Source organism: Annulohypoxylon maeteangense, assembly GCF_022496945.1.
Source record: "Annulohypoxylon maeteangense strain CBS 123835 unplaced genomic scaffold GGS22scaffold_6, whole genome shotgun sequence".
In the NCBI taxonomy this organism is placed as follows: domain Eukaryota; kingdom Fungi; phylum Ascomycota; class Sordariomycetes; order Xylariales; family Hypoxylaceae; genus Annulohypoxylon; species Annulohypoxylon maeteangense.
Genome location: NW_025953253.1, coordinates 333,258 through 346,016, shown reverse-complemented (window position 1 = coordinate 346,016; position 12,759 = coordinate 333,258). Strand labels below are relative to the sequence as shown.

At 49.7% G+C, this 12,759-nt stretch overlaps 4 protein-coding genes across 4 annotated transcripts; 1 reads left to right on the top strand and 3 right to left on the bottom strand.

Moving 5' to 3' along the window:
• Positions 1-91: 91 nt before the first annotated feature.
• GGS22DRAFT_122639 (heterokaryon incompatibility protein-domain-containing protein) lies at positions 92-3,436 on the bottom strand. The gene is made up of 3 exons (XM_047958266.1): positions 3,118-3,436; positions 2,415-3,055; positions 92-2,317 (listed from the first exon to the last, which is right to left on the bottom strand). The coding sequence occupies exons 2-3, from the start codon at positions 2,815-2,817 to the stop codon at positions 297-299; spliced, it is 2,424 nt and encodes an 807-aa protein (XP_047819837.1). The 5' UTR covers positions 2,818-3,055; positions 3,118-3,436; the 3' UTR covers positions 92-296.
• Positions 3,437-3,670: 234 nt separating this feature from the next.
• On the top strand, positions 3,671-5,011 carry GGS22DRAFT_159574 (putative oxidoreductase). Its single transcript, XM_047960809.1, has 2 exons — positions 3,671-4,309; positions 4,380-5,011. The coding sequence occupies exons 1-2, from the start codon at positions 3,884-3,886 to the stop codon at positions 4,926-4,928; spliced, it is 975 nt and encodes a 324-aa protein (XP_047819836.1). The 5' UTR covers positions 3,671-3,883; the 3' UTR covers positions 4,929-5,011.
• GGS22DRAFT_159572 (Lipoate synthase) lies at positions 5,012-6,621 on the bottom strand. The gene has a single exon (XM_047960808.1). The coding sequence runs from the start codon at positions 6,514-6,516 to the stop codon at positions 5,254-5,256; it is 1,263 nt and encodes a 420-aa protein (XP_047819835.1). The 5' UTR covers positions 6,517-6,621; the 3' UTR covers positions 5,012-5,253.
• A 1,940-nt stretch (positions 6,622-8,561) lies between these two features.
• GGS22DRAFT_187231 (uncharacterized protein) lies at positions 8,562-9,228 on the bottom strand (the record flags this gene model as incomplete). The annotated part of the gene is made up of 2 exons (XM_047964560.1): positions 8,562-8,736; positions 8,891-9,228. 2 exons carry the CDS (start codon positions 9,226-9,228, stop codon positions 8,562-8,564), a joined length of 513 nt encoding a protein of 170 aa, XP_047819834.1.
• Positions 9,229-12,759: the final 3,531 nt, after the last annotated feature.

The following is a 12,759-nucleotide window of genomic DNA, read 5'->3' as shown; positions in this document are numbered from 1 at the left end:
TTCCTGTAGCACATGAGACTTGACAATCGCAAAGAGCTTACGAGGATGAAGATAAAGAGCAACTGCCCATGATACATGAATGGCGGGATATCATATACTGAATCTGAAAGCTTGATTCCTGTTCTGCAGCAAAGCGAACGCATATTGCGCCACTTTGTAATCTGTCATTTTTGATATGCGTCATTACCATCTCCCCCCTTCTTGCTTTTCACACTTACCCTAACAAACCGGGGATAAGCGAAGCGCCACTCGCACAAATCGCGTCTTCCAAGGTTATTCTGCGCGGATAACTGGCTTCACACGCATCTAACCTCACTCACCACCGCAGCAGTCCCATCTCCCTCGTCCTCGAACCACCGATTTAAACACCGAACCGTCCCAGGCGCCGAAGCATCGACCAACCCTAACCTCTCGTACGCTCCCTCAACCCGCGCCGAACGCCCTAAAACCAGAACCTCCCGCACTGACCCGTCTTTCGCGTGGAAGAGACTCATACACCATACGCACATGTCCTTGAATCGGGTATGTGGGGGCGAGGTTGCTGTTGCTCGTGTGACTATAGGTTCTGTTTCGGAGCTTGGGGAGGGGGAGGGGGATGGGGGCGGTGATAGGGTTAATGGTAAATCGGCTTTAAACCCGACAATACTGTTGTTGTGTTTCAGGATATAGGACCCGTAGTTGCGCCGCAGCGGACGCGTTGAGATTCGTGCTTGGAGGAGCGGTCCCCGGAGTACGACGTGGCTGTCGGATATCCGGCCGAAGGGGTTGATGCCGGTGAGGGTGGTGTGGGCTTCTTGGAGTGTGGTTTCGATTTCGATGGTTTGGGGGTTGGAGACGGGGTAGAAGGCGATAGAACTACTGATAGATGCCCAGGAGAATGTGGGCGCGCGGTAGGCTTCTACGAAGCCGGTGGTTGGGCTCTCGGCGCTGGGTTTGGATGGAGAGGGGGTGCCGAAGTCTGAGGGGATGTCCATGGCTAGGAGACTAGCGTGTGCGGCGGCAGTGCGCTGTCTTTTGAGGTAGCAGGATGACAGGTTTTCTGAGCTGGGGAGCTTGTCGGAGGGGATGGATAGACCGGGTTTCCAGGACGCGGTGGCTGGGTTGCGGAAGGGGTTTTCGGGTTCCGGGGCCAAATTTCTAGGGCCAGCGGGGTGCCAGAGGAGGTCGAGAACGAAGTGGTCTCGCCATAGACCGGCCACGTACTCGGACTGCGTGATCGCATGGCAGATTGTAGCCAGACCAGCCAAAGCCGGCAGCTTGTCCGAAGCGAACGTCAACTTACGCTTCGAGTACTCCGTAACGCGATCTTGCCACGCGAGAAAGGGGTCCAACTGCGGCGGCAGCCGTCCAACCCTCCTTTCTTGACCTTCACCCTCCGCGCCCTCTTCCCCTGAACCTGCAGTCTCGCTCGCAAGATTCAGAGCAGCCAACCCATGCAGCGGCGGCCCACTCGGCGCCTCAGTCGAATTATCGTACTCAGCACCATACATATCGCACTCGCACGCGACACCCCTCCTACACTCAAAACTCAGCTCCGCATCCCCGAACCTCAAAATCCGACTCGACAGCTTCTCCTCCTGAAAAGTCCACGCGCGTTCACTTAACGGACCATCCATGTTATGCACAGCAAGCGGCCTAACACCCAACGCGTAGAACGGCGATGTGCCCGGCACCACGAGCCCGAGTTCTTCGGCTGGGAGAGCGCGGTCAGCGCGCGAGAGCATAAGGGGTAGAAGCCGCGCTTGGAAGATTGCGTTGCGCGGCTTGAGGAAGGACTCGTCGGACGAGCTGGACGAGACGGCGGCGATGGTGACGCTGGCGTCGCGGTACACGGATGCCATGCGCGATGACTCGATGTCCCAGTCCGCGGGGCTGTCTTGGATGATGCATAGGCTGTCGATCCACACGTAACGCAGCCCTAGGAACCGGGTCGTGGTTACGGCGTCCTGGAATGTGGGGGGTAGATCCGTCCATGGGATGTTGGATTTCAGGGAGGAGAGGGTGGCGAGTTTGGTTTCTAGACGCTTGGCGTGGGGACCCCAGCAGTGGCTTAGGGCTGCGTAGCGGGCGCGGGTGCCGGGGGTGGGCTCGAGGAGTTTGAGGGAGATGGTGGTTGATGAGGGGGGGCCGAGGTCGAGGACTCGGGTTGGGAGGATGGGGTCGGTGGTGGATTGTCCGCAGTTGTGTTTTGAGAGACATTGGTTTAGTGCTGCTTTGGCGAAGGAGAGGCATTGCGTTGAACGTGAGGTGCTAGCGACGGGGGAGCCGAACCCGATGTTGTTGAAGGCGGAGAGGGATGGGGGACGGCGGGTTGCATCTTTTCTCATGGGTTAGTTTATGAACTCTCGCCTACTCACTCTTGCTCTCACTCCCACCCTCGCACGTTTCCCAAAGGACGGGTTAGATATACTAACTAGCTTGGAAGAAGATCTGGTACTTGGCAAAGATCGGCTGATACACCTCGCCTGTTGTTACGGTTGCTACGCAGATATCCAGTGTTGCCGGCATACCCTTCCGGATCTCTAGTCGAAATGGATGGGATAGCTGGTGTGGCTCTTGTGTGGTTGCGACGATGATCTGATGTAAAGCGTCGCAGAGTCGACACCCCCGAGCCATTCCATCTTTGAGATCGCCAACGACCCCTTCGAAGCAGCCGTCTCGTGGTCGGTGACAGACACCGCATTCTTCTTCCTGGAGGCGGTCTTCATCAGATTCTGTTCGGTGTTGCGAGTGACCAGGTCGGATCTCAAAAAGCCCATGGCCTATCTTGTAGTCGAGATATTCCATCGCCCAGTGCTCGGGCCGTGTTATCGCCATTTTGAGCGGTTGGTTCGAAAGCAGGAATTATACCAATACCTACCTATTAATTATTTGAGTTGGTGAGTTCATCACATCTGTAGAATGGCATGCCGTCACTCAACCCTCAGAATATTTAAAGATCATATACAATCACAATTTAACATAAAGTCTTATTCATAAATCATAGGTATGAATGCCACCTTAAGTACTTAGTATATATAGCGTCTTCTATCTACGTTGCTAAGCTTCACTATATCTGATAGATACTAGTGTATCAGCTAAGCTGAACGAATTCCAAAATTGTAAGGAGTAACGAACAATTCAACCCACGCTATTCTTTCGGCTGCGGCTGAGGGACTAAAAGAGGCCTGTCTAGACCACGCCACCACAGTATCACGGGGATCTACTGTTAGGCAGCTAGATAAGTCATCAACTGGTGCAAGGCATATTCAGCTGCCCTAGCTTAGGAAATGAGAAACAAATAACCTGGATTTGACAATATAAATGAGAGAATAGGTCACGATGTAACCCAATAAAAGATTCTAGGATATTTCCAAAGTTACAATGAGGGCGTAGCTGCCATTGCCTTCCAGACTACTTCTCCCTAACGAAGTATTCAGTCAATTTTGAAAAAATTACATGTCCATTTCGGTTCACCGATCCTTTTAAAAGGGAGTTATGGCCTTCAAATGTACCTAAACACCGCTTAATAATACCCCTCCCTTTGTACTACGTAGCACAGCATATAGAGACTTCTTGATGACATCAGACGTAAGAACAGCCCGGCTGATAGGTGCGGAGGACCGGACTCTTAAAGCAACCGGTTGAGGGACCCTCCGAAGCTCCATTCGTTACCTAAGCTTTTCCGTGTTGAATTTCAAAACAAAGCCCTGAAGCTCAGTGGTTACATACCTGAGTCCTGGGTAAGCATGTATACATATAAGCCTCGTCCTGCACAATGCCAACATTAGACCGCTAGTCTTCAACACACCTTAAATCCCTTGCTAGACTATCGAGGTTGATATTTAGCCTCAAAAAATACCAAGACAATAAAATAAAATCTCCAAAGTTAAGACCCGAAAAGATGCCTCCACAGCTCATTCTTGGCACCGCCGGCTTCGGCATGGACAACTCCGAGTTCCAAGATGCCGAGTCCGTTAGGGCCGCACTCACAACCGTCAAGGGACTTGGTATCCACCGTCTAGACTCGGGTGCGCGGTACCCACCGCTCAACCCCGGGCGGTCGGAGGAGTTGATCGGGGAGGTTGTGGACCTCAGCAAGGATTTTGCGGTCGACACCAAGGTGTACACCGATACGCGAAAAGACAGTAGCGGGGACTTAACCCGCGAAAATATACAGAAATCGGTTGAGGGGAGTCTAGGGAGGTTAAAAAGACCCAAAGGCGAGGGCATCAACGTGCTCCATATACACCGAGCAGACCCGACGACACCCCTCGAGGAACAGATACAAGCTTTCAACGAGCAAATCGATTTAGGGCATTGTAAGGCTGTAGGTCACACCCAACACTACCTCTCCTCCCCTTTTTGGTCACACTTACTGATACGCCGTGCCTTTCCAGTGGGGCGTCTCCAACGTCCCTATCCCCACCCTCGAGCGCATCGTCGCCCTCTGCGACGAGCACGGATGGCGCAAGCCTGCGTGCTATCAAGCCGAATACAGCATCGTATCGCGAGGCGTCGAAACCAAACTCTTACCTCTCCTCCGCGCGCACGGCATCCGACTCAACGCCTTCCGATTCATCGCCTCGGGGCTTTTAACCGGGAATCTAAGCAACGACCGGACCGAGGGCACCCGGTTCGACCCCGCGAACCCGCTGGGTGGGGCGATGCGGCGCGTGTTCGGGGCCCCTGATCTGGTTGCTGCGGTGAAGCGGTTCGATGGGGAGACGAGAAAGAACGGGGCTGAGCCGCTTGAGGTCGCGGTGCGGTGGATCGTGCACCATTCGCAGCTAGGTGAGGAGGATGGTGTGTTGTTGGGCGCGAGCAAGACGAAACAAATCGTGCAGACGGTGGAGTTGGCGAAGAAAGGGCCGTTGTCTGAGGAGTTGTTGAAGATAGTGGATGAGTTGTGGGATGCGGTTAAGGAGACTAGGGGTGATATCATTTAAACCGGTTTGGTGAATGATATACACACATATCCCTAGGGCTGTTCATCAGTACCTGTCTAGATAGACTAGATAGAGGTCTAGGATTAGATCGTCATTAAATTTTGATTTGGCCGTCGCATCTTGGTTGAAGAAGATCACGGACGACCGTTTCTATATAGTACGGCAACCGATACCTAACCCGAAATTCTAAGTACGCCAAGTCCATGCTGCCCAATCCCTGGGCGTCTCCAAGTCGTAGCAGCCCCGTTATTTATACATGTTGAATAAAACATGTCGAACGTATATACTGTTCAAAATAATAATAATAAACAGCCAGCACATACTCTTATGCCCCTTCCATAGCGATAGTCTGTCCCAATTTACCCTCAGAGGCCGCGGCAACAGCTCTCTCATCAGCCCGCTTCTTCAAAACATTCTCGATGAACGCCTCACCGGCCTTGTAACTGCTCCTGACAAGCGGCCCACTAGCCACATACATGAACCCCATATCCAGCGCGCGCTGCTCCCACATCTTGAACTCCTCAGGGGTAACATACTTCTCAACCTTAAGATGCCTCTTCGTCGGACGCATGTACTGTCCAAACGTAACAACATCACACCCCACATTCCTCAACTCCTTCAACGCATCCGTGAGTTCCTGCTCCTGCTCCCCGAGCCCAAGCATAAAGCTCGTCTTCGTAATAATCCCCTCGTCCCCACACACTTTCTTCACATGCTCCAGCACCTTCAAGCTCTGCCGAAACGTAGCTCGTCGATCTCGTACATACGGCGTCAGCCCCTCCACCGTCTCCATATTATGCGCATACACATCGAGTCCGCTCTCCGCCACCACCTTCACCATCTCCATGTCGCCCATGAAATCCCCCGTCAGCGCCTCGACGAGCAAACTCGGTTTCTTCGCCTTGATCTTGCGGATCGTCTCCGCGAAATGGTGCGCACCACCATCCGCCAAATCGTCTCGGTCCACATTCGTCAAGACCACGTATCCGAGACCCCAGCGCGCGAGCGCTTCAGCCACGTGCTCGGGCTCGTGCGGGTCGAGCGGCGCGGGGTTGCGGTTCGTCTTGACGCTGCAGAAGCGGCAGCCGCGCGTGCAGGTGTCGCCCATCAGCATGATCGTCGCCGTCGCCGCGTTCTTGTTGCTGCCGCCCCAGCACTCCGATATATTCGGACACCGCGCCTCCTCGCACACCGTGTGTAGTCCCAGCCCGCGCAGATCCGATTTTATCTTCTTGTAGTTGTCGTTGCCGGCGGGGATCGGCGTCTTGAGCCATTCTGGCAGCCGCGTGATGGTGCGCCGGTTCGACGCGGGTCCGACTTCGGCTGTGCGCAGCTGGTAGGCGTCGGAGGGGGGGAGGGATGAGGATTTGCTGCTGATGAAGTCGTCCAGCGAGGCGATTGTTGTGTCTTTGAAGTACGTGGGTCGGCGGGCGGGTTTGGCGGGCGGGGAGGTGGTGGTTGAGGGCGTGTTTGTTGGGATGGTGGCGTAGGACCGGGTTGACGCCGCGGCGCTGAGGGTGCTTGCGTTGGTGAGGGCTCGCTGGACTGGCGCACGTATGCGGTGCAGCGAGGCTGAGGTCGAGGCCATGGTTGATGGGCTATTTGTATTTATACAGATAGGTACTTCAAACTCAGACGCTCGTCGGTTGGAGGTTGTACATAGAAGAGCTCTCCCACTTTCGGGAGATAAAGATAAAATCGTTGACGATAACTGATTGCTTACAATTGGAATCCCCAAACTTTTAGCTGCTCCACTATTGGTCTGAAAGGTGGACCATCGGCTAGAATCGGACTGGCTCGGAGTATCTTTTGTTGCACCGTTGTGGATTTCGCAGGTGTGGCCAGCTGTCAGCCTTAGGAGCTTTTCGTAATCGATCTGAGCCAATCACAGACCAGATCGCTCACGGATCAGGAAACGTTCTCGGTTATCGAAACGCTAAATGCTTAAGTTCAACAACATGAGATGGATTTTAGAGTTTTTGAAAGTTTAAATTTTTGATAGAATCATTGATCAATAATCGTTTATATGCTATTATTTATGTGACATACAGCTTTGAATTCTTTGCGATGGTTGTTACAGAGGAACATCACTGAGGACCATACATGTAAACTACCTACAGTAGGTGCCTAGTAGTAACGCTACCTAGCCAACTCTGTTCAGACTTTAGTTACCATAACACTCCATGTTAACACCTATGGATATTTGCCATTTGAACCGTAGTATGAGTAAATGTTAATTTTTGAATGTGTAAAGCTTGCACAGTTGAAGAGTGCTTCTCACTGGCTACCGAATATCTCAAGTCAGACCAGTCCAGTATTCAGGAGAGTCCGAAATACGAAAACCTGTCTCGGCGCATCAGTCCCAACCCCGTCCCCTTTTCAGCAAACAACCATTTTCACCTGCTAAGCACCTCCCTACTTCCTACCCCTTACATATGAATACGTATGCGTTCGATGAAAACCTCCTGTACACTATTAAGTATGGCAATTATCGAAAATGGGCTGGGGAAGGGTGATGCGTTGTGTAGACTATCTTCATTCCTAATCAATTCTGGAAGGCCTGTCTTGAATATGAACCGCTCGCCGAATTGCTTCAAAATGCTGGTTGTCTTGGAAACGGGCTGCCTAGCTGATAAGTAAATGTAATAGAATTAATATTAAGTTTATACTCAAAATTAGCTACTTAGAAGCAATGTACATATTTATGCGAATTAAGTAAGTGTGGACTAGACCACTAATCTCATCAATTGACCCTGAGGATGTTCCTTTAATGCACACAACACCTAGTAAAGGGCACATTAGGATTACAAGATGTATATCACACGAATAAGCTGAGCGCAAGATGTACGGAACTTGAAAGACTCAATTGAGTTTGGATTTATATATCTTTTTCTCCAGCACAATGCACAAGCTGCCCTGTTCTCCCCTTTCCAAGCAACGGAGGTAGATATAGAAGCAACGAGATGCAAAGGTCGGAGTTTCGTAAATAAACAGTCAAAAATCAGACAACCTCACGCAAGGGTGAGTACACGACGTGTTTTGCAGTTATTTTTTAAGGCTCTTCCACAAGTTTCTCCTCGGACTATTCTCGCACGGCGAGAGTTCTCAACAACGGGGTATCTCAACACGAAACGAAGGCGGGTGGAAAGTAAAATGAATAAAAATCAAAGGGTATGAAAATGCCTTCGCTGATATCTGTCTCGTGGCTCATAACCGAACTCCGGGATAGATGCAGAAAAAATGGGGTAATATTCGAAGTGAAGTAAAAGTAGTCCAGCCAGCAACGCTATCCATATCGAATAGGCTCTCTCATTCCCAGCCCACCGTCTCAACGGTTGATGGGGATATTTCAGATCTTGCATAACTATGACCAGCCCCAAGGTTGACGTGGGGTATCGGAAGATAGTGAAGGTGTAAATAAAATGTATGCGACATGAGAAGGATAAATTCAAATCCTTGGGGTGTTTGCAAATCTGTCTATCCGGGAAGAGGGAGTGCGCAATGTGATGCTCGTGTGAGTCGTGTCAAATAGATTGAACTTGACATGACATAGATATAGTCGTCAAATGCGCGCGCTGCCGGTATATTGAAACATTAAGGGTGTTTCGAAGAAAATGAAGTAACACCAAACGCTCAGCACCTGTGGAGGGGCCGAGGAGAAAAGTCTTGTGGTGGAGGCGGGTTGGTTTTGTTGGTGAGTAATTGCGACCATTGAGGTACGCAAACACTCAAAGTAGAATGGTTGGTTGCGGTTGTTTGTGTCGTCGTGGTTTGTTCGTATCGTCGCATGTAATGTAGCCAGACAGCGCTGAAAACGAAATATTCTGATTTTTGACAAAAGAAATGAAGTAGTTGTTCGTTCATATTGAAGCGTAGATGAATGGCCGTTATGAAAGGTGTTTCCGTCATAACGGATTTGCCGTGGTTACGGCTGTAAGATGCGCCAAGTGGCGCAAATTTACATCATAGCAGCGAAGACGATGCCTGCGAAACCAGCAAACGCGGCAGGAGCTAGCATTGCGCCGCTGTTCTGGTTGTCGATGGTGGGGCTGACAGTTGGCGCAACGGTTGTAGGGGAGCCATCAGCGCCAGTCGTCGTAGTCGCGGTCACGATAGCAGCGGAACCTGAGATAGTGCCGGTGGGAAATACAGTTGTCGAGTTTACGCTGAAAACGCTGGAAGTAGCGACCTTCTGGATGGTGATGTACTTGGTCATCGTCATAGTTGATGTCGTCGTAGAGGTCTCTGCGACTGCCAATAAAGGCAGAAGCGCAGTCGCAACAATAGTGAATATCTGCATCTTGATGCGCGTCTTGGACTCGAGGTCGTATAATAGTTGATGTAAGCGGTGATATGCGACGGTAGATCGTCACAAAATTGAGTATGCTCAATTAAAGCTCTTCGTAGAATAGAATATCACTCTCCTGATTGCTCAGTCTTCTTTTCCAAGTCTCTTTTTGCAGGATTATCGGTACGTGTCCGTGTCTCGTAATAGAAGCGTAGTATACTGATATCGATGTGATGTGACGAGATTTTGCGTGATGCAAAGAATGTTTAGTTGAATACTCGGTACTCAAGGTCGGATCGACTTATTTTCTTCGTAATATCGTAAAGATGGACTCTGCCAACGAAGCCCTGTAAGTTTTGAAGAAGTGAGTGTGTGAGAGAGAAGAGAAGGTGTGTGAGAAAGTAAGGCGAGGGTATCAAGTAGTTTAATGAAGGAGCGAGAGAAATGGGTGTCAAAGAGGAGCGGGATAGGAAGCCATGATCATCTCTGGGGACCCTTGCAAAGTTACTTTGTTGCGCAAAATGGGCGAGAGATTAATGGCGATTGAGAATCAAAGCAAGGGTACCTGAAATTAGCGTAGCACCTATTTCTTGCACTAGTCGGCTAGGGGCCTCTGGGGTGCTAGGGTTGACAAGGCGTTAATCTGGTCCAATCAATGTTAGTGGTTAATCTCCATAATTTTAATAATTACCTACTAGGTAGATGGCTTACTGTGCAGCCGCCTAGGCTTTCCTCCTGATGGTGGAGGTATACAATACAGTGGACAAAGCGCGCTATATTATCACTTGTCGAATAGATCCTTTGTGAAGTTTTGAGGCGATCTAGACACAATTTGAACTATGAATTTATTGTTTAAGGAGTATGATAAAAATAACGCAAGGCACCATATATTCCAATGCACTCGTATATAAGGGATTTTGAGGGATACAATAAGAAGAGAAAGAGAAGGGAAAGGGACGAGATTTCCTCGTCACATATACCTGCACGCATGTAGGTAGCCCTAGAGGGTCACGATGTATCCGTGACCTAAGTACCTATGTATTTCGTCACACCTATGGCGGATTGCATCCTCCGATTGCACAGGGCAACGGAAATTACATAGGTACATCGACAGATATCAGAGACATGGATGGATGAGATGATGAGATGGCTCTGATCCAATTGCCAAAAGTGCCCCAACCCAGTACCGCTTTTTCTATTACCTAGGTGCCCGTCGCCTAAACAAGAAGGAATTTTCGACGCTTGTGCCCAATCTGGTTTAACACAGTTCTTTCATCTTCGATTTCCTCTAAAGCTGTCGGTATTTTGAATCCTAGAACAAAGACCTCATCGTACCTCTCTATTCTCAATTATTTGTGATCGTTCCTTACAACGCTTTATTCCCTCATTAGCGTCTAATAACCTCATATTGTCTGTTAAGCCCATTCATAAAATATCATCCCACTCCACAAGATTGCATAATTTCTGGGCGACCGGGGTGTACGTAAGAGTGGCAACTGCTGATTGGTCGCGTTAGGGTTCCATTTGTTCCTGCAGATTTGGCATTGTGTTCCTGACTAAACCGTAAGGGGGAATTCTGAGCATTTACAAATTTCTGTCAGAATTTAAAATTCCCCCAGATTGGTCCGAGTGGTTTCCGCTCTTCCACTCGGAAAGGTTGAGTAGTACCGAGAAGGCGCTATTACCCAGGTACCATGGTGGTCCTAGCGACCCCAGCGGCCATAGCGATCACAGCGTATCACCGGTGGTTCTTGCACAGACTTAGCAGAGGTTCCCATAAGTTTGCGGAGAAGATCTTGCACTAGATTTGGAAGTCCATTTAAACAATTAAACAATAGACGATAACGCCATTATTCCCCTTCTCGCTACCCAAACTGGCCTCCTTTCGGCTACCTACTTGTCAGATCTACTAATAAGTAATAAACACTATCATATTCTAGTCAAATCTGGTCAATTCTATATAGTATCAAGCCCGAGGCTCAAGGCGGAAAGGTTGATGGCAATCATCATACGGAGCAAAGACAGCGAATGCAAGGCAACGCGAAGTCGTCACCCATCGTCTGTTCGCGACACCGCGTTTTGGCGCAGATCGGGATCAGCTACATAGTACAATGGACATAATGGATACATCATGATCCATGGCTGCTATGGATGTAAGGTACCCGATGTTATTAGGTGCCTAACGGCTAAACAGTCAGCTTGTCGCCATGTGTCACGAACGACAGCGAACCACGTCTGTTTTGGATTGTCATGATTGCCAACTACACAACGATTGAGATTCGGATCTTTTTTATAAAGTTTGCAACAGGTATACCCTATCATATCGTACCACGCCATGCAGCTTGTGGGACTAGGCATGTTTCCGGGCTGACGGTCGCCACCACGGGGCTGAATTGATTTTTTTTTCTCCTTCTCGCGAGGCACACCGACACAAATCTGAACAAACCGGTGGATATTCGGGTTATTAGAAGCTGGGCTCTAAAACTCATTACCTAGTACTACAGGAGCGTACTACAGTCTACCCAGTACTCCACGATATTATACCAATTACATAAGCTCGGAAAGGATACCCTTGATGCCTGTGTAATTAGGTACCTACCAGGTAGGCATGAGGTCGCACCACCAAGCGCGTTTTCGCGATAGCCTCGCACTGGTTTCCTCTAGCTTCAGCGTCGCTGTTACCTAGATATCTTTTCAGGGGCTACTAATTGCTTGGGTTTCTTGTCCTCGCTTAATGTCCCGGAGCCCTGCACCTATCGCGATGTTGGCCGACTACCCTAGCGACCATGTGGTATGGGCGAATGGGGCTACTCTAAAATCTAGAGCACCTGGGAACTCCAACTCCAACAACCCCTGTGAGACAAAAGACGTTTCTAACCCCATGGTCTCAAGGTCGTCAAACCTACTAGTACACCCAAAGGAAATTATCGAGAAGCCTTATGTATGTCTTCTATAGTTTGCTCCCTATCGCGATATCAATGCAAGGATGCAAACTAACCATTTTACAATAGGTAATGACGCGGACACGGAATCGAACATTCTAATATGTGTATTAATTGCGCATCTTACTGTTTGATGTCCATCGACGTCGGATGTTTATCACTCTACGCATTGACGAGGGGTATAAGGCGCCGAAGTAGTAGATGTGATCTACGATCGCCAGACGCCGGACGCCAACAGCCTTGGATTGTCGAATTGTTGATCAGTCGTCAAACTAGCGCGGCTCATCGAAGATCACTGTGATCATCGGAACGTAGACTGTTCTAGTGAACCTAGTTGTCTGCTTCTTTCAACGTCCTCGAATCTCTTTTATTGCTTGTGTATTTGATACTCGGTTTGCCCTCGCGCTATCATACAAGAAATGGCTTACAAAAGCAGGTACTCAGCACTGGCTGCCCTGGCTAGATGCTATGGGAAATGCGATCCTAGTTCAGGAGACTTCATTTTTAGTAGTGACTTACGATTGCCCTCAAACTGCGCTCGCACAAATTAGAATAAGCTTCTGAGGGTTTCTATTGTTAGAAAGAGCGCTTGACGACAACC

Bases quoted from the DNA above. Each gene is read 5' to 3' on its own strand.
- GGS22DRAFT_122639 (XM_047958266.1), bottom strand. From the start codon at position 2,817: ATGGCGATAACACGGCCCGAGCACTGGGCGATGGAATATCTCGACTAC. The intron at 2,318-2,414 runs GTTAGTATATCT...CCATGAGAAAAG, and splicing joins CCAGATCTTCTTCCAAGCTA to ATGCAACCCGCCGTCCCCCA.
- GGS22DRAFT_159574 (XM_047960809.1), top strand. From the start codon at position 3,884: ATGCCTCCACAGCTCATTCTTGGCACCGCCGGCTTCGGCATGGACAAC. The intron at 4,310-4,379 runs GTAGGTCACACC...GTGCCTTTCCAG, and splicing joins ATTTAGGGCATTGTAAGGCT to TGGGGCGTCTCCAACGTCCC.
- GGS22DRAFT_159572 (XM_047960808.1), bottom strand. From the start codon at position 6,516: ATGGCCTCGACCTCAGCCTCGCTGCACCGCATACGTGCGCCAGTCCAG.